The sequence below is a fragment of the Anomalospiza imberbis genome, chromosome 4 (assembly GCF_031753505.1).
Source record: "Anomalospiza imberbis isolate Cuckoo-Finch-1a 21T00152 chromosome 4, ASM3175350v1, whole genome shotgun sequence".
Classification (NCBI taxonomy): Eukaryota; Metazoa; Chordata; class Aves; order Passeriformes; family Viduidae; genus Anomalospiza; species Anomalospiza imberbis.
The window spans coordinates 5,865,977-5,893,393 of NC_089684.1; the positions used below are offsets into that span (position 1 = coordinate 5,865,977).

At 38.0% G+C, this 27,417-nt stretch overlaps 2 protein-coding genes across 6 annotated transcripts; one reads left to right on the forward strand and one right to left on the reverse strand.

The window, feature by feature from the left end:
* CENPU (centromere protein U) lies at positions 1-11,393 on the forward strand. Of its 2 annotated transcripts, none has more exons than XM_068186964.1 (11): positions 1-226; positions 1,628-1,745; positions 3,145-3,274; positions 3,603-3,693; positions 4,786-4,858; positions 5,871-5,988; positions 6,368-6,446; positions 7,486-7,533; positions 8,841-8,902; positions 10,095-10,251; positions 10,921-11,393. In XM_068186964.1, the coding sequence occupies exons 1-11, from the start codon at positions 176-178 to the stop codon at positions 11,056-11,058; spliced, it is 1,065 nt and encodes a 354-aa protein (XP_068043065.1). In that variant the 5' UTR covers positions 1-175; the 3' UTR covers positions 11,059-11,393. The 2 variants fall into 2 exon arrangements, with proteins under 2 accessions (XP_068043065.1, XP_068043067.1); XM_068186966.1 differs by having other exon boundaries at positions 20-226; positions 4,813-4,858.
* Positions 11,328-27,179, reverse strand: PRIMPOL (primase and DNA directed polymerase). Of its 4 annotated transcripts, none has more exons than XM_068186959.1 (14): positions 27,114-27,177; positions 24,950-25,020; positions 23,594-23,778; positions 22,447-22,538; positions 21,348-21,489; positions 19,730-19,877; positions 18,151-18,435; positions 16,332-16,494; positions 15,055-15,149; positions 14,555-14,641; positions 14,359-14,467; positions 13,106-13,188; positions 12,981-13,027; positions 11,328-12,012 (listed from the first exon to the last, which is right to left on the reverse strand). In XM_068186959.1, the coding sequence occupies exons 2-14, from the start codon at positions 24,966-24,968 to the stop codon at positions 11,707-11,709; spliced, it is 1,761 nt and encodes a 586-aa protein (XP_068043060.1). In that variant the 5' UTR covers positions 24,969-25,020; positions 27,114-27,177; the 3' UTR covers positions 11,328-11,706. The 4 variants fall into 4 exon arrangements, with proteins under 4 accessions (XP_068043060.1, XP_068043061.1, XP_068043062.1 ...); XM_068186960.1 differs by lacking the exon at positions 27,114-27,177 and adding an exon at positions 25,296-25,335 and having other exon boundaries at positions 24,950-25,015; XM_068186961.1 differs by lacking the exon at positions 14,555-14,641 and having other exon boundaries at positions 27,114-27,179.
* Positions 27,180-27,417: the final 238 nt, after the last annotated feature.

Consider the following 27,417-nt stretch of genomic DNA (forward strand, 5'->3'; position numbering starts at 1 on the left):
GGCGGGAACGGCGTTTTACCGCTTTTGAAGTGAGCTGGGCATAACAGCTTGAAGTAACAAAGATTTCCCGTTCTCTCCCAAGCAGCGGCACGGAGAAAGCTGAGTTGTATCGGGGACAGTTTTTCACTGGCTTCATCCTCGGTTTTGTATTCAGCGGCATATACTGAATAGCGAAATGCCCTCCAAGAAGAAAATAAAGAAGAATCATACCAGCTGTAAGCTGGAGGTAAGTTTCGCTGCGTAGGGCAGAATTCGAACAGTCGGTGTTTTGGTTTTGTAGAGTGGTAAAGGAGGGCAAGGTGAAGGGCCTTGAGGGGAAGCCGTGTGAGGAGTGGCTGAGGTCGCTCGCTCTGTTCAGCTGGAGACTGAGGGGAGACCTCATCGTGCTCTCACCTTCCTCACCAAGGGGATTGCAGGGGCAGACATTGATCTCTTCTCTCTGGTGACCAGTGAGGGCACCAAGGCGAGTGGCCTCAAAGGGTGAGGTTGGGCGTTAGAAGTTCTTCTTCACCCACAGGGTGGTCGGGCGCTGCACCAGGCTCCCCAGGGAAGTGGTCACAGCGCCAAGCTGACAGAATTCCAGGACTCTTTGGACAGTACTCTCAGGCACAAGAGTGTGACGCTTGGGGTATCCTGTGCAAGCTCTTGTGGGTCCCTTCCAGTGCAGGATATTCTGTGATTGTGTGTTGTGTCACTGTGCAGTCGGGGCAGTGTCTCTGGAGGTGGATGCTCTGGGGTTAATGCAGGGCTTACTTTGCGCGGTGAACTGCTGTGCAGTCCCTGCTGGGGCAGGCTTGAGCTGCTGATGTGGAGTTTCCTTTTTTTCCTTTTAGGAGTAGCACAAAATGGACCATTGACTTTCGAACAGGCAAAAGCTTAAAAACAATCTCATAAAAGAAGATTTATAGGGAAAATAGCTGGCATTTGGTACTATAATAGGAATGCCGGGGCACTGCTAAGCACTGGTAAAATAAAAAAGCTCCAGAGGTCGGTCTTTTCTGGTTATAATTCACCCTACAGGTATACACAGAAACTAGAGAGGAAAGTCACTTGTGCATTTTGTGAATGGCTCACAACTGTTTCATAAACTAGTGTCATTCTCTCTTACCCTTCTGCTTTACAGAAGTGTCTCTGTAATCCTTGATTTACAAATTCCACTTTTTTTATAAGAAGTTACTTTATAGCTTTTCGGTTTCTTAAGATGAAAGTAATTAAATTGGACAAGGGTGGAAATTTACGTGATATAGAGATGAAAGGACAAATATTTTAATGCCTGAAAAGGAAAAGACTACAGATCATAGAAACTAGGTATTAGAGTGTTATACAATTTCTAAGCCTGTACATATTTAAGCTTATTTATGTACTTATTTGTAAGCTTATTTATGAAATAAGACAAAGCTTGCAGTAGAATACTGTATCAAATAGCAGAACAGAAACATTTTATTCCATCACTTGTTTTAAGGGAAAAATCTCATAGCCTGAGACAAAAATATACTTCAAATCCTTATGTCATAGCTTAGGAGTCAATATGGTCCTAGCTAAATGTTCTTGAAATTTATTGTCACATTTAATCTGTTGTGCATTCAAAGAGCTGGGTAAACTGGCTGTTAATTTCATACCCATCCAGGAGCACAAAGCTGACTCCAATCTTCGGTGGAAATCACTTCTGCTTGAGGAGCCAGATGTTTCAAGGATATTGAAGGTAGCAGAAACAAATCAACTCGAGGAGCTTGATGATTCCTTTGGTTAGTATTATCTTGAATGTCATTTAATGTATGATTTTCACAAACCAACCACATGGACAAAATACTTGAGGTGCTTACTTAGGAAAAGGTTTTGGTTCTTTGCAAGAGAAAGTAATGGAGAGGAGAGACAGATGGGATTTTGTGTTATTTTCTGTGATTTAGGAAGTAACAGGAATAATGCTGTAGTATGTGCAAATAAAAGTCAATGGAAGAATACTGGCTATTCCATCTTTATAGTCTGAACGGTAGAATTTCACACATCATAATATTGCAGTGTGTAAGAACTTACAGTTAAAAACCAACGTTCAGTATCTTAACTTATTAAATTGCACAAATTATGAAGTGACATTTTTACTATTGTAAGAGTATTCATGGTAGCAGACTTGGACATTTGCAGGGGTGTTTTTCTGCCACTTTCAGATGTTACTTTAAAAAAAAACATATAACCATACATTTTTTTGGTGAAGGACTAAAATTGCTTCTATGCTTTATATTGGAATTGTGTAATGAGACCTCAATACACAGGGAGAGAATCAATTTAGATGGCATAAATGCTTCTCTGTGTGGAGTCCTCTGCTGTATCTATCTGGTTTTTTTATTTTTGAAAACCAGTGTATAATTAGAAGCTGTAGAGAAGATGTTAAGAGCTGTTTCGCAACTGTAATAGTTATTACTCTGAGAAAACTATGGAAATATAAATGTGGCTTAGGAACAGCATTGACGATGAGCTATAAAAACAATTTAGCAAAAGGGTTGTTTTGTACAGCAAGGCTGCAAAATGAAAAGCGTTTTCCTTATTTCTGTGGTATGTGTTTAGACTGTAAAAAGGATGCCCACTGACACAAATGTAAACCAACACAAAAGTTTTGTTTCAGTGTGCTTGAAAAAGAAATTTATACTGTGGAAGGCATGCTAAAACCTAAATTTTTCAGAGTTCTAACCTATTTTGGTAGCTACCTTCAAGAATTCTACATTTACAAATAATTCTGTAGCAGCAGTGATTGCCTTCTCATAACATCCACTAAAGTAGCTTAAAATGTATACTAAAAAAAAATAAAGCAGTTGTTTGAATGTGTAGAAGGTTTACATATGCCATAGCAAAGAGTGACTTGAAATAAACTGTACCAAGTATTTTGCTTGCTCTATGTCATGTGTGCATGCTGAGCTACCTATGGTTTGGGTTTGTAAAGAAATAGCAGGCGGATGGCTACAGAAACTATGCAACCTTTCACTATATATTTTTTCATAATCCTCAAATGACAAGAACTTGTAACAAGAACTTCCTTTTTATTAGTTAGCAAACCACAAATATTCTAATTAAATGCTTAATGGGTGGCAGTGCTCTTTGTGTTAAAAGATGGGAGCAGTGTTCATAGAGTTTATTTTTTGTTCTTTATAGATCACCCTTTGCACAGTACTGCTGTGGATGCTTATGGAGAGGAACATTCACAAAACGAGCCACTCGGTCGTGTTGCAGCACCACAAGGGCAAAATACAGACAGACGGTCTGGTGGGGAAAAAATAAAATTGTGAGCATTCAACTTAATCTTTAGATTTTTAGATTTAAAGGGGAAAGTGTTCTACTTTATATATCTACTTTATATATTGTTCTATTATATGTAACAAAGAAAATTATTTTAAAAATATTTTAATTAGAATTTTGGTGTATTTCACATATGTTAAATCAAATTTTGTTTAAATCCGAAATTGTCTTGCTATTTAATTCAAGCAAGAGCTTTAATAGTACTCGTATGAGACATAGCTGTACAAAATGTTTCCCAAAACACAAGGTTTTGTATATATGGTTGAAGATCATCCTTCCTCAGAGGGTAGTAGTATATGTTTTTCTTTTCCCAGTAAAAAACCACGTCACTCAAAGCCCTCCAATGGTGATGTTCAGAAATTCAACACAGCTGGTGCTGGAGAGGAACCCCTTAAGGAGACTGTGGTACCGAAAAAGTTTCATGATTATTATCAGTCAATTTAATTTTAGTTTACTTCATGCCATGCCTGCATTAGAGGATGGGGGGAGAGAAAGACCTTCCATTTGTTTCTCAGTGCTTAATTGTATCCAAAATAATCAGTCCTCAGAGTATTCCAGTGAGGTGGCCAAGTGAAATGCTTAAAGCTACAAGTCATCACGTCAACAAGGAATATAACGGCCAGGTGTTCCTGGATCCTGTAGCCTCTTGCTACAGGAGTCTCTTGCTCATTTGGGAGTATATTCTTTCCCTTTTTCAGTTATCTTCCTTGTTTCTGGAATATATGTTCTCGAGGAATGGCATACTAGATGGAATATGAATCCTCTGTACTTGTTTGATATTGAAGCAAAATGGGTTTATGGGAAAAAGAATATTGATAGAATTAATTTTGAATATGTGTTAGAATTAAAAGCCATTCAGTCTTGAATGAGTGTTTTTGAACACTTACTCCACAAGTAGTGTAAAATGCTTTTGGCCCACTTAGCTGCCAGACATACAGCAGGAATCAACTCTCTGCAGGCTCAAGAAAGTAACCTATGATAAAAGAAGCTGTGCAGTAGTTGGAACAAGAGTTTTTTATGTATTGAAATTTATTGGAATTGTACACTCAGTACAGAGTGTTAGCCTTTCATCAGTAGGCTGGATGCATGCAGCACTTTTGTACAAGTGCTGTTGTGGTGTCACAAAGTAGTCGAAGTAGGGAAAGGATCGGGTCAGAATGTGAGTGAAAAGGAAGGTGAGCAGGCACCGTTGGTCAGAGAATTGTTAATCCTGGTCAATGACCGTGCTGAACCAAGGGTCCTTAAGCTCCTTAGGATGTCTCCAGCCCTGCTGCCTGGCCAGTGGCTGACGGATCGGTGGCCAGCGCGGTCAGGCACCCACTGTCCCGCAGCAGGGTGACCACTGGGCTGAGACTGGGTGGAACAGGCCAAAGGAAATGTTGCTGATGATTCAGTCAGGAAATGCTTTCTGCATTCTGCCTAATTGTCATCTCTCAGGAGTTTAGATGAGTAAACTTAGGGTTTATTCTGGAAATTAATGTGCTTTTCATGTCACAGGAAACTCTAAATTCTACTCAATTCCAGGCAAAAAAGAAGCAGCCTTCAGATAAGAACACATCAGATCCTTCTGGTAAAGTACATTTTTCAGAACTCCCATATAGCTTTTCTTCGTTAAAGATTGAAATTTTTCAATGGTTTTCATTTCTGGAATGTAGCAACAGAGTGCTTCTAGAAATGGGAAGTTTTAATTTCAGTTTTGGTATAGACCCCTGTTTGATCCCCACGGTTTGCATCCCTAGACTTTCCTGTTCCTCTCCTGAAGGGGTAAAGCATAGCTGTGCGTTATACCCCTAAGTCAGCCCGGTTTCCTTCGGAGGGAAGCCTGGAGCTATGGTTATGAAGCTGTAGGAGGTGTCAGTACATCCCTTGGTCTGGAAGCCTGGAGCAGCAGCTGTGGGGCAGAACTTGGAGTGCCCGTGACTGCAGCACAGGCGCAGCTGTCATTGTAAAGACCCTTGAGACAGGGAGCTCCAAGACAGTGGCATTTTTCAGTAGGAAGAAACTGTCCCTTGTGTTACCTTGCTTCCTTTGAACAGAACCCCATGATGTTTTAGTTCTGGATTTACACTGGGGAGTGTGTGAAGAAACATGGTTTAACTTTTCGTGGAATTGGTTTATAATGCTATTGCAAAGTTTAAAGAAATGTATTTGTGTATAGTGGGTTTTTGAAACATATGTGGTATTAATAAAAAAATGTATATAAATATAAAAGCTCATGATTCTTTGAGTAATGCAAGGCGAAAATTCAGGCTAATAGTTTTTTAACACAAAAAACCAAGTCTACACTGCACTATGTAGTTTATTACTTAGTTTACTGATGTGTTATGGGCTTGCCTGAATCAATAAAGAATAAGAATTAAGGTACATATCATTGATAATCCCAGTTCTAAGGTGTTCCCAGGTAATCTATCAAAGTTAGGCAAAGACAGATGAAATAATTAGAATATTCCTCTTCTCAAATTTCATGTTAAAATACTCATAACTTTTAGATGGTTGTTTTGATGATGGGCACAAGAATTTTTCTATTGTTTTACAACATGTACCAGAATTGTGCAATGCTTATGTTCATTCTGTTCTTCCAGTGGATAGCCCACATTCTATACAGGTTTGGTGTCCCAAAGAGCTGAAGAGATCTCTTAGAGATATTACAGAACTGGATATTGTTCTGGCCGAAGTTGAGAAGATAGCAGAAAATTACAGGTAAATATTCTGCTTTTCCATGACTAGATACTCAAAGTTTTAAAAAGAAATATCTGTGCTTTTGCTAATGGGCTTTCCTTTAGGGAATCAGTACTGCATGGTTACATTCTGATGTTAATGATTATTAAGTCTGTGATACAAATGTTTCTTAACATGTGATCTTGACATGGTCTCCAGGGATTTGATATTTTTCCAAACAATAACAGCACATCTCAGCTGGTATTTTTCAAGGTAGAAATGAAGCTATTGCTAGTATATGGAAGAACTGCTGTTGTCTAGCTGCTTAACTTTGGGTTTTATTTGTTACTCAAAGGAGGGGTTTTGGATGAGGTTTCCTCTCTATTTAACCAAATATGTTTTGTCCCTCTGACTTCTCCAGACAAAGCATAGACTCAAACATTTGCAGAAAGGCTATCGGTAACTTTTCTTCTGCTTTCAAGGATCAAATGACTGATCTTGTAAGTACACCAGAGATAAAATCAGTTTTGTGGTCAAAATACCTATGGTTTTATATTGCCCTTTACACATTCATTTTACAAGCTGCAAAAGTTTCCAGTCTCTTGTTAGTATAAGCGATGTGAAAACTCAATTTGTCGTGTGCAGGTTATGATTGGCTGCCTCTGTGCAGGCTTTCATAAGAATTGCCTCTAGACACAACACTGGGGTCATGCAAGTACTTTGCCAAATTGTCACCTTTTGAGAATAGGGAAGCATCCAATAATCCCAAAATATTGGTCATATTTAAATCATTATGTAGTAAAACTGGCGAGCTGCATAATTTAAATGAGCATACAGCTATGTCAAACACTGTTTTCAAAGCTCATTGACTAGAGTTTTAAAAGGTGGATTTAATTTTTCTGCTGTCTCAGTGACTTCTTAGGAAGGCCTCTAACATATTCCAGGGGAAATCATCCTTTTTAAATTAACATTTTGAACATAACTGTAAGTGTAAGATATTCAAGAACCATCTGGACACAATCCTGTGCCATGGGTTCTAGGATGACCCTGCTTGAGCAGGGAGGTTGGACCAGGTGACCCACTGTGGTCCCTTCCAACCTGAGCCATCCTGTGATTTGTTGGCTGGAAAGATTAAGGTGATTATGATGAGTAAAATGAACTCAGAACTTTGCAGGAGTTGTGCCAAGTACAATGGCTAAGTACTGAAGCTACAGTTATGAGTGGTTCATTAGAAGTAACAAGTGTTGGAATTACCACATTTATACATTTATATAAAGATATAGAAAAATCAAGGTAGGTATAGGAATTGGTACAAGGAGTACTATTTGCACTAACTCCTTTTGTGCAACAGTTTTCCTCTGGCATGAGGAGACAGGAAAGAAACAATACACAACCAGTGATGTCCCTTTGAACCAGGGTTGTTTTTTTTAAAATAAAACCCCAACTTTTTAAGTTATTCCAAAGTAATTCTTGCAACCATGTTTTTAGGAGGATAGTGATGAACTCAACCTGTCAACCTGTAATTCTTCTTTTCTGTAGATAACAGGAGTCCAGGAATTAAACAATATGAAGAAAAAAAATGCTAAGGTAAATACATACCTATCACTACATTGTAGAGCATACAGTTGTGGGCATTGAAATGTTGAGAACAGACATTGAAATGTCCATTGAAATGACTGGAACAGACAAAATAATTTACAGAAAGGTGTACTGTACTCAGAATCTACTGCACCAACAGAGGTTAGGGAACCACACGAAGTTTTTTGAAAAAGATCTGAGTAAATGTTGTGGATTGCAAACTCCAGATGTATACTGCTATATTGTGTAAAAAGGAGTGCACATTAGGATGGTAAGATCTATGCATGTCAGTTACTCTTTTGACTTTTTGGTATGGTTTTTTTTAGATGAGTGAGGCCTCTGGAGAGCCAGTTTAAATAATGAACTAACCTTAAAGAAACACAAATGAATATAAAATCTAGGAGAGCAGCGAAGATAGCAACCTGTGAGGATAGAATGGGATTGCTTAATTTAAAGAAGGGAAGGCTCAGGCAGCTGCATTCCCTAAATAGATGCAGAGTTTTTGTTCAGAGGAAGACAGTTCCTCTCTTCATTTATAGCAAGTAGGAATTTGCTGACTGTGCAATGGGAATGTTGACAGAAGGAGGCACTAGTGTAAGGGCAGAAAAACATTGCCGTGGTTTCATCAGGGAGAGGTGAATGCCCTACAGAAGAGAGATTTAAGAGCAGCTTAGGCACTCTGTGGATTTCTGCCCAAATTAACATCTGCAAAATTTTCAATGGCAAAATAGCTTTAACAAATAGTCAACATAAAGCTTGTCCTGGGAAGTAACAATTAATGTGCTAAAGTCTTGTTGACTTGGGGTGATATGGTAAACTGCTGTGCATGCAAAAAGAAAGTCTTAATACACACCTAGCATTGACAGCCACTCAGATTTATACTTATTTTGCTTCTTAGACATCTGTTTAAAATTAAATTTTTAGTTGCTAAATTTAAATTTATGATAAATTTCAAGTGTTATTTTTTTAATTGTATGTTATATTAAAGAAAGCTTACTTGGTTATGGCAATCATCCTGAACCTACATTCACATTAATTTTCATTTTTAAATGTAAAATCTCCTTTTGTATGCTTGTAAATCCACTGTTTCTTAAGAAAAATTTTGGATGGAGATTAGAGTTTGACATTTTAAACAGCTTTAAATTGTTTCAAATATAGATGTAACATATGGCAGTTTATCAGGTCTGGTATCTTAGAATCTTCCACAATGACAACCAGCATAAAACCTCAAAGAAATAAAAGGCAATGAAATTTGAGTTGTTTGCCTTTGAAGTTTTAGAAACTGTTTTACAGACTTTGCTCACTGTTTGTTTCAGGCAATAGCAAGCATCAAAAAGAAAAGGCAGCGACTGATGCAAGTCAGAGAAGAGCTAATTGGGTGTGTTTCAATGATGCACAGCAATAGCCTGAAGAAGTTAAAGAGTCTGGTATTTTATAACTCGGAAGGAAAAGTTTGGTTTTTTTTTTTGTTTTCTCATTTTATTTTGATGAAATTACCACTATCTTGCTTTTTGTTTTTACAAAAGCTCATGATAACCTCTCCTTTACATATTTCAGTTGTCTAGACAGTGATTCTTGCAAGTTCTCTTAGCTAACTTGATACTGGGAGGGTGTTACACAACATATGTTCATAGGAAGAACACTAGTGTTAGGATTTGAATTGCAAAGGTGCTGGATCATAAATTACAAAGGTAATACAGAGGACTTCTTTGGTTTTGGGGTGGGAGATTGTATTTCACCTTTGCATGTAGTCAGGGTTGCTCTTAGTATGTGGTTTATTTCCTTCTCATGTGGCCACACAATTCCCCTTCTCTAACTTGGCATTAATCTTAAGTGTCATTTAGATACCCAGCACAGGAATTATGTGGTTGGAAGAACCAAATCCCTTGGGTTGGTAGTGACAAGCTTTATACTGAAGCTGCATTTAACATCCCCTGTAACTTACCCTGCAAGGTGACATTGTAGGGAACCATGGGCTTGGGTCCACAAAAACAGGGTAAAAACCTTTTCTCTATGGCCATGAGAGGTATTTTTCTTTGCAGTACTATGGACAAACTTTTCTCAGAGAACTATTTGAAGCCCCTGAAAACTGTCTTCACATTTTTATGTGTTGTGTTTTAATCCTTTGATCATTTTTTCCTGCAACCCTGTTGTATGAAAATCACTGTTGTTGCTCAGTTTTTGGAGTGCTACTTTAATGGATCAAGCACTCCAGTTTATTTAGCAGAGGTGTAGGTAGTTTATAGATCCTGAACAACTGAGCTTTGCAGGCAGGGGTGTGCAGAAGCAGAATACTTTGTATTTAAGAAACTGCACTTCAAAAACCTAAATGCTTAAGAAAGAGTGGGTACATTGTCAGACGCAAAAGAGAGGTTTGGGTCTTTTTGGTGGATTTGGACTCATGCCCCTGTTTAAGTACTATGCGTGTTCTACCTAAGGACTATTCCATAGTAACCTATGATTTGTATTTCTGACAAACCTTTTAAGAATTCCTTCAGAGGAAACAGAGTCATAGTTATTCATGCAATAAATATGCAGATGTAAGCATGAAAGTCTTGGATTTTTTTCAGAGCTGAACCACAACTGACACAGTTACAAAGAGAATATGCTGAGTTACAGGAAAGGAAATCTTCCTTGAGGCAAACAATTGAATTAATTACTGATTTAAAGGAGCTACAGCAAGACTGTTTGGATTATAGAGAAGAAAGGCCAAAAGAAAAAGTGGTAGTAAGTACATATTCTGCATGTGTTTTGGTTTTCTAAGTGTTTCTATTTTAATTTATGGAATTTATTTATTAACATCTCTTAAGTAGCAGTATTTTGTTAATTGTCTTTGTGGAAGCAGCTTGAGAATCACTGCTGAACTTTACTGTAGCATCTCATTTGTTCTTTTGGTCTCATATTAGAAGCTGAAGTATTTCAGAGAAGATCCTGCTGCCTTGCTCTCAGTATCCAGGAATTCAAAAGACATAGAAATGAAACAGTTGTCCTTAGTTGTAACTTCTTTATAGAAATTGAAGATTAACAGTGGGACAGAAGTAACTAATTTTTTGCATTGTTATTGTTCAAAAGCAGGAAAAGCCCTGGCACTTCCATGTAAGATATTTAATGCTGAGAATAGTGCTGGTATGTCATGACCAGAGTAGCTTCTCATGCAGCTTTAGAACCTGTTCCTGTCGTACCCAGGACCTGGCATGGTATTTTCTGTGGACAAGGCTTCCACACCTGCCATGTGTAAGGGAAATCCTCACATTTTGGAAGACACTCTAATTTTGGCTGTTGTTCACTTTTAAAGGTCGTGTTGCTCCACTTCAGAGGAAAAATAAATACTGATATGTAAGTTATATTTCCAAAAGTTAAAAATGTTGCCTTGTAATTTTATTTCCTTATCAACAGTATGGAACTTCCAGCCTCCCTGCTCTTCTGGTGGAGTCTCGGAGAATTCTAGGAGCAGAAAGGCACTTTGAGAGTATCAATATGAAGCTGGAAGAGGCTCTGGCTGTACAAAAGGAGCAGGAATCAAAGAAAAATTAAGTGTCTTTTTAAGACTTTCAGACATTCAGTAGGAACAGTGATTAAAATTGTTAAAGCTTGTTTAATCATTGTTACTCTATTTTGTTTCAGTGTTTAAAAGAAGTCAGCAACTTTGATATTGTATCTTTTTATAGTCCAATATCAATGAAAGGAAATAGTGATCACACTTAATAAAACTTTTCCGTACTCTGAACAATGTTGGACGTTAATCTTATCCTGTTAAAGTAATCTTGAGAGGAATATATTCATAAAGAAAACACAGACTCTGGTTGAACAAAGATGAATAAACAAATATTTTTATTAAATTTCTATTTCAAATAAATAATTTCATCTCATTTATGGAAATAAGAAGTCTATAAATTGTTGGCTTCTCAATAAAACTTGGACATACAACTAATAAAATAGAAACTGTACAGCAAAGAGCATTAAAAGTGCTAAGCTTGGAGCAGCATCCATAAGGAGTTTTTTAGTCCAGTTCTCTTCAGCTCCCATGTAATCTTCCATGATCTCCTCATGCCTGTTGAAGTTCATCCAATCACTCCATTCTTTGTCTTACAGCTCTGGAGTGGTGCTTGTGAACCACCCTGCAGGAACATTCACATCAGCATGCGACACACAAGTGTCATTCACTGCTAGCCAGGCCTGTGCTTAGCTGCCTTCTTTAGTGTAGGGGTCTTCTTTCCTTAAAGCTTCCAAAAGAACTTCATCTGGGATTTCTTCCATGGCATAATTCAGACTGTCATCTGCAGCTTCAGCTAGTTCCACATCTTCAGCAGCTTCTAGGAAATAGGCATCGTCACGTGTGTTTTCCCACTCACTGTCTGACAACAGGAAGTCTTGAGACCAGCTGTTCTCTGGAGGTACTGAGCTTTTTGACAAGGCTGACACATCAGAATGTGGATTTACTTTTCCTTCTGTGTGCCCCCTGTCATCCATTAGTGTGGACTCTTCTTCCTTTGAGAAACAAGAACACCACTTACTCCATATGCAAATACTCTTGATACCTTCAGCTGCTCTGCAAGTTTGAAGTTTGTGCTGTCACAGAATGGACACTGCAGAAAGCTGGCCAACGCTACAGTATTTTCCAGCATATTCATATATGGCCACATTAACCTGTAGAAGCCTATTTTAATAGGAGTAGAAATCCACTGTTTTTCTAGCACCCTACAAGTAGCCTGTTGAATACTGCTTCATAAAATAATGCAAGGTTAAGACTAACTTAAGTGTCTGTTCAAATATACTGTCAGAACCTGAAAATACAGTTAAATGACACTTTCTGAAAACTAATAGCTATTGATGAGCTGCTTGAGTAGAGCTTAACGTGCCATTCTGCTTTATGATATTTAGAGCTATACAGTTAAATTTAAAAGTTGAAAAAATACCAATTCTTATTGCCTAAGCACTGGAAAAACTTGTATGTTCAGGGTGTAGAGTCTAGGTGCAGTATCAGGTCAGTTTAAATATTCTGCCTGCTTGGGGAAACATGCTGCTTTAGCACACTAAAATGGAGATAAATGAATTTCAGAAATGAGGGTCACTGACTTAGATTTGACTCTGACTGACTCAAGAGCTCCAGAACCAGTTCTGTTTTACCTTGCATGGAAAGCTGAGCTAAACTAGGGCAGTTTTTCTGTTCTGCACCCGGAGCGGCCTTGTGGCTTACACATTGGGATCTGCTGTTCACATCAAAACAGAAAGTCTTTAGTTCCAGGTGAAGTTCGACACTTCCAGTAACTTAGCATTGCTGGAGAACTTAAAAATGAATATATGGAACTACCACACCAGCACAGCTGCCCTGAGGACTTCTATACCAATGTAACACTGTGTGGCATTCTCCCAGCAGACAGGGATGTCAGTGGGAATATCCATGGACTTCCAGAGCCTCACAAGAACTTGAGCATCTCAATAGGACAAAAACATACCTCTTTGAAAAGAGACTGGAGGCATATCCCAGGCGGCAGTGGAAAACCTAAATCAAGTATAAGACATTAATTAAAGTTAACGTTCCAAAACCTATTAAGTATATCTGAGATCACAGGCTACATACTTTGTGATTTGAAGTTTTGTTCTCTGCAGACAGGATCGTGACACTTTTGATACCAGACTTCATTCTTTAGATCTACGAGAATCCTAAGAATGAAATTATTTAGTTTTTTAGTAACAGTACATAAATGAAGTGAATTCATATGGTAGGAAACTCTAGATGAACAGGTTTTGCTTGTCCTCAGCTATGGACATGGCTCTCATACTCTTGGCATGCTTACTGCATACTTTTTTTGTACAATTTTTAGTAAACTTCAGGCTTCTTAAGTTTAAAGAAATAAATTTTTAAGACTTAACGTCTGAAAGCCAAATTTAGTCAATTTTATTTCATTAAGCTTGGAAGAGAAAGTAATCAAATTAAGATGATCATATGGGACTTAACTGTAAGATAAGATTTTGTTGCTGCTGTTACAGATAATTTCATTATAAAAGCCACATAAAATCACTGTTTTCTGTCAACTGATTAGGCTGCCCAGCTTTTTCAACTGTGCTTTAGAAACACCAAACTTCAAGCAATTCACTTGAGAAACAGCAAGTTCATCCAGCTGTGGGGTTTTTTGAATATCCTTGTTCCTCAGAAACACATTCCTTATGTTTCAGTGATTTTAAATGTTACATAGAATTATTTTAAAGTTAAAATACTTATACTAATTATATACTGTAATTCTAATATAATCTAAAAAACTGACTTTCCATCATTTATTTTGCTAAAACTATAGGAAGTCTGACTCCTTGTAGAGTCACTAGCAAAACTCATCTTGATTCATGTGGCAGGAATTACCATTCTAAAATAGCAATTCCCAATTACTAAAATGACAGAGTCATTTTAGTAACGTAAGAATGTAATTTAGGAAGCACTGTAAATTAATTTAAAAGCAGTCTGCTTGCTTTCTTATTTTTCAGCTTCCTCGCTGGGAAGTATCAAATCATAGTATTGTTTAATAGCTTTAACATACTCTGATTTTTATGTTAGCATCTTTGGGCCCATATTTTAAATACTGTGAAGATTACTTCATAGAATTATTAGACATAAAAGTCCAGTTATCACAAAGTAAACTTGGGGAGGGGATAAATAGTTTCTTTGGTTTTGTAGGCGGTTTTTTGTAATTAAAACATTGTATCACCACACAGCAAGGCAGCAAAAATAGTAACAGTTGCTGATTCTATCCATAGGAGTTTTTTCAGCATTTCTAGAGGATAACAGTTGAACAGGAAAATAACTAAAGCTGTGTCAAACTGAATAGTTAAAGAACATACATTATATTGTTACTTTTGTGAGCTCTTCCAATGTTTTCACACCAACGGTAACCAGAAATATCATAAATAAGTAGTTCTTTGAGAGAGAAGTAACTCCATTGTCGTATCCCTGAGGGAAAAAAAAATTAATTATTTAAATTCTTTTGAAATGGTGTTGCAGAGGACTCATTTGTAAATAGTAAGGTGGTCTCCTTACCTCCTTGTAGCCCATCTTTATTAACCAAAGAACGAACAAAATTATCAATTTCTGGGTATGGTGAACCCTGGTAACCTTCCATGGGATCTGTTAAACCAAAAGCCACAAGCACACACTGTTAGAGGGTTTGCCACTGTAATACGCCGCTGTAACACTTACACTTTATATAGACCATAGGCAGAAAATGGACAGGAATCACATCACACTCTTAAATGAAACCAGGGATAAAGCCACTGCTACTTTCTTGTAGATCTTTACAGTGCCACCCCCACCCCCAAGGTGCAGAGGGAGCTGGGACAAAGCAAGACAGCTGTGGGTACAGGAGGGGAGGGTCAGTGGCATTCAGGTGCTGCAGAGCATCCTTCACTGCAGATGTGCTCTGCCTCCTGCAGAAAGGCAGCTGATGAAGGGCCCTCCTAGAAATTACCAGGTGTACAAGTCACAGAACATCTAAATTAAGAGTATTTTTTTTTCTATGCAGTAGAAAAGGTTTGAGGTACCTCTGCTGCTTCTGGTAGTTTTACTGTTTAAATAAGCAGACATTTTTCTCTCCTCTGAAAAGCCAGATGACAGAACTTTTATGTCATCACTCGCTCTAAAGAAAGGGGAGAATGCAAAGAAGAGAGTATGATTCTTACAGCATAACACAGTACAATATAACTCCCTGTAACATCCCACAGGCTGGCACAACGTGACACAGCCCTGGGCCCACGGGTGGGCCAGGAGACCTCCAGGAGTCCCTGCCAGCATGACCAGCCTGTGATTCGCTGTGCTCGGTTCCAGGAGCACTTTCCCTTCTGGCTTTGGCAGTTTCCCTGATTCCCACCACAGGACAGGGGTTCCTCCTCCCCAGCAGCAACATTTGGTTCCTGGCCAAAGTCTCAGGACCCACTCATTTAACAACTGCTGGTCCACACTCCTGCAGCAGGATGTGCTCTAGATGTAGTGTTTATGCAAATATACGCTTTGGAAGGTTTCATTTTCTTTTCTTTCTCTCTACAATGATCTGCTTTTCCTTGCCATATTGCTAACTGGAAGCCAGATGATAACAGAAGTCTAAATTCAACACAGCAGAATTTTTCATCCATATTTATGGTGGATTCAGTTGATGCCTATGATCTGAATACACTGTGTGGTTTACTGGCATCAGTTCAGGATAACGAACATTTCAGGATATAAGACCTGAAGTCAGAACAAAAATAAGTCTTCAATAAAAATATTAATATTATTTTAATATTTTAACCTTTTTGCTACAGCAATGATTGGGGTCTTCTTAAGGTATGTAATATCAGAGGTTTAGATTAGATATAGAAAACTTGATTATTTTCTGTACAAGTACCCACACTACAGATGGGTCTGTATCAAATGGGAAGTCTGGTATGCAAGAAAACACAGACAGAAACTCTTTGTATTTCTTATCCTACTTTGAAAAATATTCAGACTTCTTGTATTTAACTGACTAGAAATCCAGAACTACACAGAATCTGACCAAACTTAACAATGGTTATGTTTTGGCATTTTGAGTGTGTATAGAGAAATGAGGCACAATTCAGAGGCTGTAACACATTTGAAGGCAGGTATAATGAAAGAACAAGACTCCCAAGAAATTTTTTTCTTCTAAACCAAGAAATTCTAATAGGAACTCCTAAATTACACTGTAACAATGTTGAATTAATAATTGCTTGTTCATAATAGTTATTTGTAACTGCTACAGGAGAATTATCATTAAAATAGATATTTTAAAATACTGTACATTTGACTGGAATTAAGTAATTACCCAACGTTGCAGATTAAAGAGGAAAGAAAATATGCTTCTTCCAAGGAAACATCCTTTTCACAGTTGGGGACAAACTTATTATCCTCTGCTATCTTCAGAATCACATTTTTTCCTGCTTTTGATGACTTATACATCCGGAAATTTCTATTCTTTGTATAAACTCCTACAGGAAAACAGATATTTCTTAACAGGGCAGTGCTGGCTAGGAATTAAGATACTGAGCACTTGTAAATTAAACTATTTTCCTTAGGTCCAGCTAAGAGTCTAATGAATGGACAAAAACTGTTACTAACTGGCTCACAGCCCATAGAAGAAATGCAACAAAGCAAGATCATGCACACGCGTACACTTCTATGTTACAGAATAATTAAGACAAATGCTCAACACCTCTACACAGGCATTTTAATCATATTGACATAATTGTTAGAAGTTTCCCTTCAGGACAAGAAATTGGTTCTTTCACAATAACTTTGTGAAATACAACTGAGCCCAAAAAGCTGCACAATTATTTTAACCAGAAAGAACTGAATCAAACTTTCTGTTTTCTGTGGATTGCTTCATAACTTTTCTGAGGTGTGTATCAGGAAAGCTTAATTCCAATCTCAAACAACAAAACAATGATCAGGTAGGTTAACATTGCAAAATCTATCTAATAATTGATTGAGAAATCTATCTAATAATTGATTGAGTTTTATTTGCAGGTTGCATTTGACTTTCATGAAGAGAAAAGCACTTACGGAGCCATACAAGAACACAAAGCTTTCTGTCACTGCTGCCTCATTATATAATTCAATCGTTCAGCAATTTTGACTTTAGCTTTCCAATTTTGAGGTAATGTGTATAACATAAATATTGAGGATGGTTAATTATGGGAAACTAACATCAAATTCTTAGAAAGTGAGACGGGAAACAGATTGTTTTGATTTAAACTCCATTCACAAATATGCTTCTAAGAATTTTGAACAGTAGGTGAAAGTAACCCTTCTGACTCAGTAACAGGGAAGCCTACTGTAGCCAACTTTGGGATTACACTTCAATAGATCAGACATACTGAAGAGGCCCACAATAAAAGTGATCCTGAATTCCATGAGAAAAATTTGAAGGAATGGGGAAGTCTTCAGAAGAGTCTGAAGAAAAAACCCAAGGTAAATTCCTGAAATATGTAACACACTGCTATGCAAAAGCATGCTAAGCTATTTTTATTTCCCTGAGATAAGGCAAAAAGAAAAAAAATCAGATATGGAGTCAAAGAAGGGTGGAACTTTCAAACTCTAGTTTGACTATGGGTGTTGTGCTCCTGGAGATTTGTGACATTTTAATACCATGAGCAGGCTATGCCCAGCTGAGCCATGAAGTGCCCAACCCAAAATTTCTATTATTCCATCACTGAAAGCTAACAACTGCCATTCCAAACAGGGAAAGAAGACTCAATTCATACATGTAGAGGAATACAGAAAGCCATGCCTGTAAGACTTGTTCCCTTATTAAGCAGCTTCTAATTCAACTGGAATAACAAAAATGCAGTATATGCTATCCTCTTTCAATCCAAATGGGAGCACTAAAGCCTTAAGGGCAGAAAAAAATTAGTTTTGTGTGGAAAGAATTACTTTAAACTTCAAAACAAAATCATTAAATGTGGTAACATTAGAAGTTCCATAGACTGTGAAGCTAAGGTTCCTTTCAGGTATAGCACTTATGATGACAGTTCCAGCATGTATTTAAAGTCTGACCATAGGGACAACAGCAACTGAAGATTAAGCAACATTTTATTCTTAGCCTTTGTTGCATCCCAAAGGGGTTTAAAAACACTTATACTTACCTAGATCCACAAAAAGCTGTTTGTTGCCTTCTTTATCATTTACTATTAGGAAGGAAAAATCCAAATTTTCTCCCTGGTGTGGCATTCCCATAGCCTTTGTTTCATGAGCAATGGCTGGCCCATCTTTAGAGTCATCTTCAACAGCTGTGAGGTTTGTAAGAGAACCATCTAATCCAGCTCCTGCAGAACACTGGAAAACATTCCCTGCTTCTTCTGTTGGAATCACAACAGTCCTGCTCTCCATTAATGTTATGGCAGGCTGCAAAATGGTTCTCACAAAGTTACCTTAAAAACAACCAAAAAAGGCCAGAAGCAGGTGACGTCATTTATGAGTCAAGAAAGAACGTACAGAGTTTCTGTGCAAACATTTTTCAAAACAGCCAAGGTGGAAGTGGTTGAATTTCGGGGTCTTTTTAGCCCTTCTGGATTTTTAAAAAGAAATATTTTGACCAGCCCACTGTATAGAATGGTTCTGGCCAGTGACTGAGAAACCAATGCCTCATAAAAATTTGTACTAGACGTCTTTAAAAAAAAACCAAACAACCCTAAATACGAACAAGCTCACATTTAGGATTCTAAAAAGGTTGATATTGTTCCCCTCACTACTGCTTTCGCTAATTTTAACTTTCCGAACGATTGAAATGTTTACTTGCAGCTTCATGATGTATTTACTGATGTAAGAGCTTGACCAAAGCTTACTCAAACAACAAATTACTTTTACAAAAGTATTTTGTAATGACTTTTCAAACTCCCAGTATTGTAATTCAACTCCCATTGTACCCCCAGGCTCTGCTAGATGGTAACCAAAGACAGACAAATAAAAACCATGGCCAAATTAGTTCTAGCCATAAAGCAAGAGAAGAGAATAAATACAGCACATTGTATTGTGGGGGAAAAAAACTATGAAGTGGAAGGAATACTGGCAAGGATGATTCTGCACTTGTTGGATGAAGCTTCCACAGGTAACATGAATGAATATGAAATACTGTTCCTCCCACGCTACATATCAGTGGAATGACACAGCATATCAAGCATCAAAATCATCATCCTCATAATTCATTACAGGACTACTGGGGCACACAAATGAGTCAAGACAACCCTAAACTGGCAATTCTCTGTGTTGGAGTTGCAATTTAAATTGCTTTCAGCTTTCTCTTAAGCATGTTTATGCACAGGTGGCTTGAAATCATCTTTGTCCTGCCTTTCTGACAATGTGCCGAGCAGAAATTAACTGCATTTCGAGCAAAAAGAAGCAGTTTTAATTGTTAAGAGTGACATTAATCTGAAAATTAAGGAGTCATAGACTTGCCAGTTTCATAGAAATCAGTATTTTTGTAAATAAAACATACAGGCACAAAAAATTACATTTTTGCAAACACACATTGCTAATTATAGGAAAAGAAAGAAGAAGATGAGAAAACATGAGGCTTAATGAAATAGTAATTATGTGTATGCTGGGAATACATATTTGTTTTCACATATAATTCAGTTAAAATAAATACTCATATGGGAGATGGCACTGTAAAAAGTCAAAACCTCACCTTTTATTTCTAGGTGTAAAAGAAAAGAACACACTTACCAATATGAGTGTTATCCTTAAATACAGTCTTTTGGGGTAGAAATATTAAGTGCCGACTAAATTTTTCATCAGTACTAGAATCCAAGTTCAAGACATCTTCTGATGAACAATTTACATCATAAAATTCTTTTAATTTTTGGCTGACAAGCTGAAATTATACACATTAATTATGTTGTTTTTACTCTAGTAGTTGTATCTATAAAACCTAACACAAATTCAGATTCTACATTTTTCTCAAGATCTTTTTTTTCCTCGTTTTGAGTATACAAATAATTTAATTCAAACTAACCCATATAAAGTTCTAACCAAGTTTGACATAGACTTTATTTCCTTAAATATGCAAGTCACTTAACACTTAACTAGCAGTGAAAAGCTGAGAAGGACTTCAGTTTCTCAGGTCAAAGTCTGGTTAGAGGCTTTACCCTGCAGGTTTTTTTCCACCACAAAGCAGTTCCCACCCACAGTGACAATGTTTGCAATGCAGACTCACCAGGAGTGGAAGATGGAGGCTGTCATGATATAAAGGACTGGTGAGCAAATTCACTGTTATGATTGAGCTAATTCATTGCTACAACCCAATAAACAATAACTGAGCAGAAAACAGATTTCACTCTAAATTAGCTCTAAAAAAAACCTTTCATAACCCAAGCTAGTGATTACTCATGTTTAGGACTGGGACTTAGAACCTAATGATCTGGAAGCTTTGGGTTTTAGCAGCTCAGATCCCCCAGCTGGCAAATCCAAAATCCTCTTCTTAACCTGAGGAATCTCTACATTTCAGAGTTGATGCACAATGGATAAACCCTTCCAGATTCTGTATCAATTAAGGGTTCTCTATGAAGGAAATACCTCAATAATCTTTTACTTTTGTTCACTTCTAGCTAGAGACATGTAGGTGACAGAAGTCTCACAAACAGACATCCACTCACAATGAGATCTTGTTAAAACAGAAGATATTCTTCTAAAAACATATGAATGTATGAATGCCATACTGAACTTGCAGAGAGCTCATTTACAAAAAAATGGCAATAAAATAGAAACTGCGCTATTTAATAAAATTGATAATTAGCAAAGGTATTTAATTTTAGCTACCAAACTGGTAAATGCAGTCACATGATGCTATCTACATCATCATTTAACTAAATTGTAATGAACTGTCATCTAAAGAAACTTTCAGGAGAGATTCATCTAAGCTTTGATACACGACTCCACCATTGGGCAAAGGGAATGAACTGAGGAATATATGAATGGAACTTTTATTGATGTTACTTTAAAGAGTACCTAAACATTCCTTCAGTTTTACAGCTTTGAAATAGCAGAGCACATAACACAACCTTCAAAAGAAAACCTACCATGTCAGTAAATCTGCCATGATTAGAAACAGTCCAACAGCCATCATTCTTTATTTTTGTCTTTCAATTAAATTTTTTGTCTCGCTTTGACTAAACCCTTGCTTTAATTAAAACAGTATTTTTACTTAATTAAAAATAATCACTGGGTCTGCAATTCTTTTAATTTTACTACAGCATAATCAATATAAAGTGGTAAATACTTTGGTTTCATATTAAATTATCAACGAAATCATATTCATCCACAGCATGACTTTGCTCTAGTTTACCTCAATTAACTTCATGACCATACTCTTGCCATCTGCATCAGGATTTGCTGGTTTGTAAAACTCCAAATCAAAATAAAGTTTGCAAACATCTTTTTCAGGAATTACTTCATAGCAATGCATAAGACATGTTTTGCAACCTTGGCTAAGGAGAAACAAAAACAAATCACAACCTCTCATGATAAACATTATGAGCATGATAAACATGCTTATCAGTTGCAAACAAGGATCCCACATATTTCATTCTGCAATCAACCATCCATATTTTAAAAATGTAGTAGCACTATAATGCTTGGAAAAATTTGTAACTAACATCAGCATCAAGTATCAGCAAAGATTGTCTGCCCTAGACTTTAATTTTGTAGAGTACTCTCCTCTCCACGCCCCCCTAGTCTTATAAAACATACAGAAATGTTGAGAATTCAAGGAACTATGAAAACTACAGTAAAAAACTTAAGTTATCACTCATATGTCTTTAGCACAAACAAAGAGATTATATGGAGTTTTTTTCTAACTAAATTAAAAAATAATCTCATTGTCAGTTTCAGAAAAAGATCAGGCTTTAAGTATAAAAATTGACTCAGGTTTCTTTTACTTCATAGCCAAATGTTTTATTATAAAAGAAACAAATGGGAGAAAAAGTTCAGTACATGACTGAATTGTCAATATTTGGAACTACATCATGCAAATGCAAATCCATAAATCAGTTTCCAGACATCTGCAGTAACGCCCACTGGAAGTGGTATGACTAGTCAGAGAAGTATGTTTTTGTCATGTGTTGGTATGATCCCCTGAGGAAAGCTGACAGCAAAAGCAAATCTTCTGTTAATAAATTTCAGTTCAATAGACAGAGTACTTAATTCACAGGAAATAAGAGCAACCTGCTACTCAAAAGAAAGCTGAAACCCACTACAGAATATATTGTTTTGTCCTCATGAAGATTTTTCCCATTGCCAAGATGAAACCTCGGGTAACCCGTTACAGCTCTGTGCTACTCAGAGAGCTTCTGGGAATACCTATCCAGTGATAGCTCCTACGAGGTAGGATATCCAGTATACCACTAACTTTTACTAACATACAGGGCACCTTCTCAAATACTCACGTGTAATAAAACCAAAGTTGTTCGTATGTTGTCACAAGGTAAAACCTCTGTCCAGTCTGTGTGTTCTTTTCCAAAGCAAACACATGAACATCCTTTTTAAATAAAAACATTGAATGCTTTTTGTTAGTTTTATTCAAAAAACCAGTTTAGATCTTCCTAGGTTCCTACTTGACATCTATTAAAGGTTAGTAAATACTAGAGAACTATAAATAGATCCTTTTCCACACTCAGTAGCATCTAGTTTTAATTTAGAACATCATTCTGATTTCAGTTACACAGGTAAAACTTTGAAGCTCTTCTTTGCTGTGCAGTAATGTAAACTGTTTTCTCTTTAAACTCTTGGTTTTTTCTGATCAATATCAAGTGCATCTAAAGGGAGCAGGAACAATGTCCTGAAAGGAGCAGCCTCATGGACATGATGGCAGTATAAGCTTTATAGGCAAATATTCTTCAGACATTATGTTGTTTAGATCCAAAAATGGAAATCTGAGAAGAAAATAGAAAAAAACTACTGCCAAGCCAGTGAGAACCCATTTTGGAAAACAGGCTGTCAGGATTACTTAAATACCTGAAACAGGTACAGAGAAAAATACAATACTTTCTTTAAAAATAACCATCAATTTGACAAGTGTCAAACTGAAAACAGAGGATACCTTTCACACAATATTTATTTGGCTAATCATTTCTAATCATCTGAACTTGCTACTCAGATGCCACTGGAGAGTTGTATTGTTTTTATTTAGTCTCTGCCTCTTCTTTATCTCTTTTTCTTTCTCATTTTTTTTCCTCCTCTTTCTTTCTACTCAATTCTCACTACCTTCCCATTTTCCTGCCCACCCTGATGGCTTGTTCATCTTGAGAAGGAACAAATTTATCACTACAATGTTCCCAAAAAGCACTTTTATTGTTCAAAGTTAACACCACATATCAACTTGTATGTTAGAACAGAACTAGTGCTTCTTAGAGATACCTCCAGTGCAACATGACCTACAAAGACAAAAAAAAACAACAAACTAGCTCTTTCAGGACTGGGAAGAAAAAGATCTTGTAAACTGATAAAGACTTCACTTCCCAACAGCAATTTTAAATTATGTTCAGTCTTGAAAGTATATAAAGAGTAGAGACATTCACCTAACGTGTAATATACCTCTTTGCAGGATTTTACATAAGAAAAAGCTTCAGCCTGTCGAGAAAATATTTTCCAAACAGAGGATGGCATAGATGGTTTGGACAGTCTTGGTCTATAAACTGTAGGAAGAGGATTTCTTTCATAGTGAGATGCTAGTTCTTCCACCTTCTTCAGTCTTTCTTGCCATTTTCTCTTCATTTCTCCTAAAGCAATTACAGATAGTTGAATCAGTATCAATGAATTTGCAAGGCAATTTTAATTTGAATATATCCTGTACTCCTCATTGCTTTTGATTCTGGTTTTGTTGAATGTAATTTAATTAATTAACTGGGAGTAGCCAATGTTCCAATCAACACCTAACCTTGCTGTGATACTCATTTTAATATTAAATGTCTCTACACTGTTTTGGAAGTACAAGAGCTTTATTCTCTTGAATAAAGAGAATAAAGACAGTGAAAGAAGGCCTAGAAATTTTCATTTTTGTCTGCAGAATGGTATTACACTCTTTAGAAAGTATACAAACTGTTGACTAGGCACATAACGTTAGTAAGGAATAAAAAAATACTAAGAGTAAAAAAATATTTTTCCTTTATGGTTGGGGAGACAAATAAGATAATTAATTTGTATGGGTAGTACAATATTTGAGTTCAGAGGAGGAGTTAAGACTTCAGTGACTTTAGCTCTGAGCTCTGTATCTTGAAGAACTGAAATCCAAAAGGAGAGCTCCATTCTCCATGCTGACCTTTGCTATTGATCATTCCTACTTTCACCTGCTTTAAAAGCTCATGTATTTTTCACAACCTTAAAACAGCAATCTTATCTCTTTTCAAGAAATAGAACCATGCAGTAACTCTTGCTATCTTGCAACCTTTAAGCTTCTAGTCCCATAAAGTAATCCAAATGCTGCAGAGTAATGTAGTAAAGCATGAACACACATATGTACAATTATCTGTAAGTGGAACACCTGCAAATCAGTAAAAAGCACTGCCAGGAAACTGTGAAACAGAGGAAGAGAGGCAAGTCGTAACAAACACTAAGGGGAATCTTGTTCCGCCCAGCAAAACCACTTGGCTCTCCTAACAGCTCCTGGGCTGCAGTGAAAGATAAAAATGAGTGTGCTCAAAAATATTCAAACCTTTAACAAGCTGGATCCACAAGGCAAAGTTAAGTATTTAAATATTCCTGTGGAGCCCTGAAGCCCAAATTTTAGATGCTCTCATTTCCCCCTCCAAGTTTTCCACAAAACAAAACTTCCTGGACAGTTACATTTCTGCCCACTGTTCTAAGCCTGCCAATGTCTTGATGATAGTAAGTGCCTGCATCAAGTCTAAGTAACAGAATGTTTTTTTTTCTAACAGGGGTCAAACATATTACCTCCATCCCCCTTGTCCATCTTCTGACCTGTGCATTTTCTTCACTCCTTTTTTATGCTCTTAGTTTCTTCTCTGGGAATGAAAAGTTAGATTATAGATAGCAATCAGCATTTCTCAGAAGTGCTAACAAAACTTTCAGTTTCATTTTGGTGCTGCTGGCTGTAAATTAACTGGGTGCAAAAGACATCCCTACATCAGCATTTTCCCACAAGGTGACCATTAAAAAAGGAAAGCAAAGGAGAAGCCCCATAATTCTTTATTAATTTTAAACTTTCTAGTTAGATCAGGCAGTATTTTTGCAGAAACACAGCTGGGAGGACACCTGAACCTGGGAGAAGGGTGGTGACCCTTACTTTAAACTGAAACTATCATGGTTCTTGCAGTCCAAACACTCGGTCTCTCAAGCGTCCAACATGTCAAGTCTTTTCAAGGCAAGTCCTGTGTGAACTATAACCCAACACATCTATTTATAGCACATACAATTACCACTTACAGACCAGCCTTCTGAGTTCACTGGGAAATCCTCACTTCATCTTCCTCTCTTATATACCACCAGAAGCAAGAGCAGTACTTATTTTTGTTTGACTTGACTGAAAGAAATCTTGTCAGCAACATGTTTGAACTTCAGTGTTATTGACTCAGCAGGATGACTGCATGGAGAGACTGGAAAAATGTCTCCTGAGCAATGACTTAAAGAACTTGCTATTTCATTTTCTCTATTTTATGGAAGACTACTTCTCCCTTTACTTCTCATGGTAACAACAAAACATATTACCCACACCTGCTGACAACTGAAGGTGAGACATGCAAATCAACTGCCACTCAAAATAACATTACACCTGCTTCCTGGCTGGTGTGTACCATGCAACACAGTTCTATGGCAGAATTCATGGTCCTTGACACAAATAAATCCATTAGATTTTCTCCCAGCTACCGATTCAGCCTTAGAAGAACATATTAAATTCCTTAATGTTAGTGAAAATTAGCTTAGCTATCCTTACATGCAGCTGATGCGTGGCATATTAACAAACACTACTCATCTTCCCAACAACAAATGTTCATCTTGCCCTCCTAAAAGAGGATGTGGCCTCCACAATTACGGAGATACAGGATGGCTCAGGTTGGAAGGGACACAGTGGGTCACCTGGTCCAACCTCCCTGCTCAAGCAGGGTCATCCTAGAGCACATGCACAGGCTTGTGTCCAGTCAGTTCCTGAGTATCTCCAGTGGGGGAGACTCCACAACTCCTCTGGACAACCTGTTCCTCAAATTAAGATTGCAATTGCAAAACTCAGTACATCAGACCTGGTGATAACACCTGAAAAAGTAGGTTAGTACCTGTTATGAGAAGCTGGAATACATAGCTTCCAATGTTATCTGACTTCTGCTTCTGAAGGTCGATGTACAAATATGAAACTAACTGACCTGCAAGTTGATGATGAAGCCAAAATCAGCCCTCAGCGTCAGAGCGCTGTTGTGCAAGGCAGGTCTGTGGGCAGCCAGGGACAGTCACCATGCAGGTGGGTGAAAGCCCTGTCCAAGGGAAGGTCCTGCCATGGTACAGGCCAGCTCACCCATGGGGATCTTGCTCACTGAGGTCAACAGGGGGGCTGCTCATTTAGTAACTGTCCCCGCAGATTACTCTAGATGGCCATTTCCTTTACAAACGGCCATTCTGTCAGAATCACAGAATATTCGGAGTTGGAAGGATCATCTCTAATCCAGCTCCCGGCCCTGCACATGACCACCTCCAAGAGTCACATCATGTACCTAAGAATGTTGTCCAAACGCTTCTTGAGCTCTGTCAGGTTGGTGCTGTGACCGCTTCCCTGGGAGCCTGTTCCAGTGCCCAAGCACCCTGTGGGTGAAGAGCCTTTTTCTAATACCCAACCTCAACCTCCCGTGACACAGCTTGAGGCCATTCCCTCGGGTCCTGTCACTGGTCACCACAGAGAAGGATCAGTGCCTGCCCCTCCTCTTCCCCTCACAAAGATGTTGACCACAATGAGATCTCCCCTCAGCCTCCCCTTCTCCAGGCTGAACAGACCAAGTGGCCTCAGCCGCTCCTCGTATGGCTTCCCCTCAAAGCCCTTCACCATCCTCAGGGTGCCCAAAACTGCACACGGCGTTTAATAGGAGCCCGCACCCACACAGTGTAAATGTACCAGAACGGCACATTTGTTTCAGCAGGCAGAGGAGCTCAAGCAACAGCGCAAACCTGACAAGGTCTGGGTCACATCATTCACACCCAAGAGCAGCAAGGACAGCCGGACCCGGCTCAGCGTTCCGAGCCCGCAGGGCGCGGCGGCTCAGTGCTCCGCCATAGGGCGCGGCCCAGCGAGCTCTGCCATGAGAGGAGAAGAGACTAGAGCAGCCACCCCGTGCCTCCTCAGCCCGGCCTCGCACGCCTCCCTCCGCGCCGGGAGGGCCCGCACGGCCCGGCCCGGCCCGGCCCGGCCCGGCCCGCGC

Coding starts and splice junctions, on each gene's coding strand:
- PRIMPOL (XM_068186959.1), bottom strand. Junction 22,539..23,593: donor ATGTAAAATCCTGCAAAGAG/GTATATTACACG, acceptor TTATTTAAAAAG/GATGTTCATGTGTTTGCTTT. Junction 18,436..19,729: donor TAAGGATAACACTCATATTG/GTAAGTGTGTTC, acceptor GTTGTTTTTAAG/GTAACTTTGTGAGAACCATT.
- CENPU (XM_068186964.1), top strand. CDS start 176: ATGCCCTCCAAGAAGAAAATAAAGAAGAATCATACCAGCTGTAAGCTG. Junction 1,746..3,144: donor GGAGCTTGATGATTCCTTTG/GTTAGTATTATC, acceptor TGTTCTTTATAG/ATCACCCTTTGCACAGTACT. Junction 6,447..7,485: donor AGGATCAAATGACTGATCTT/GTAAGTACACCA, acceptor TCTTTTCTGTAG/ATAACAGGAGTCCAGGAATT.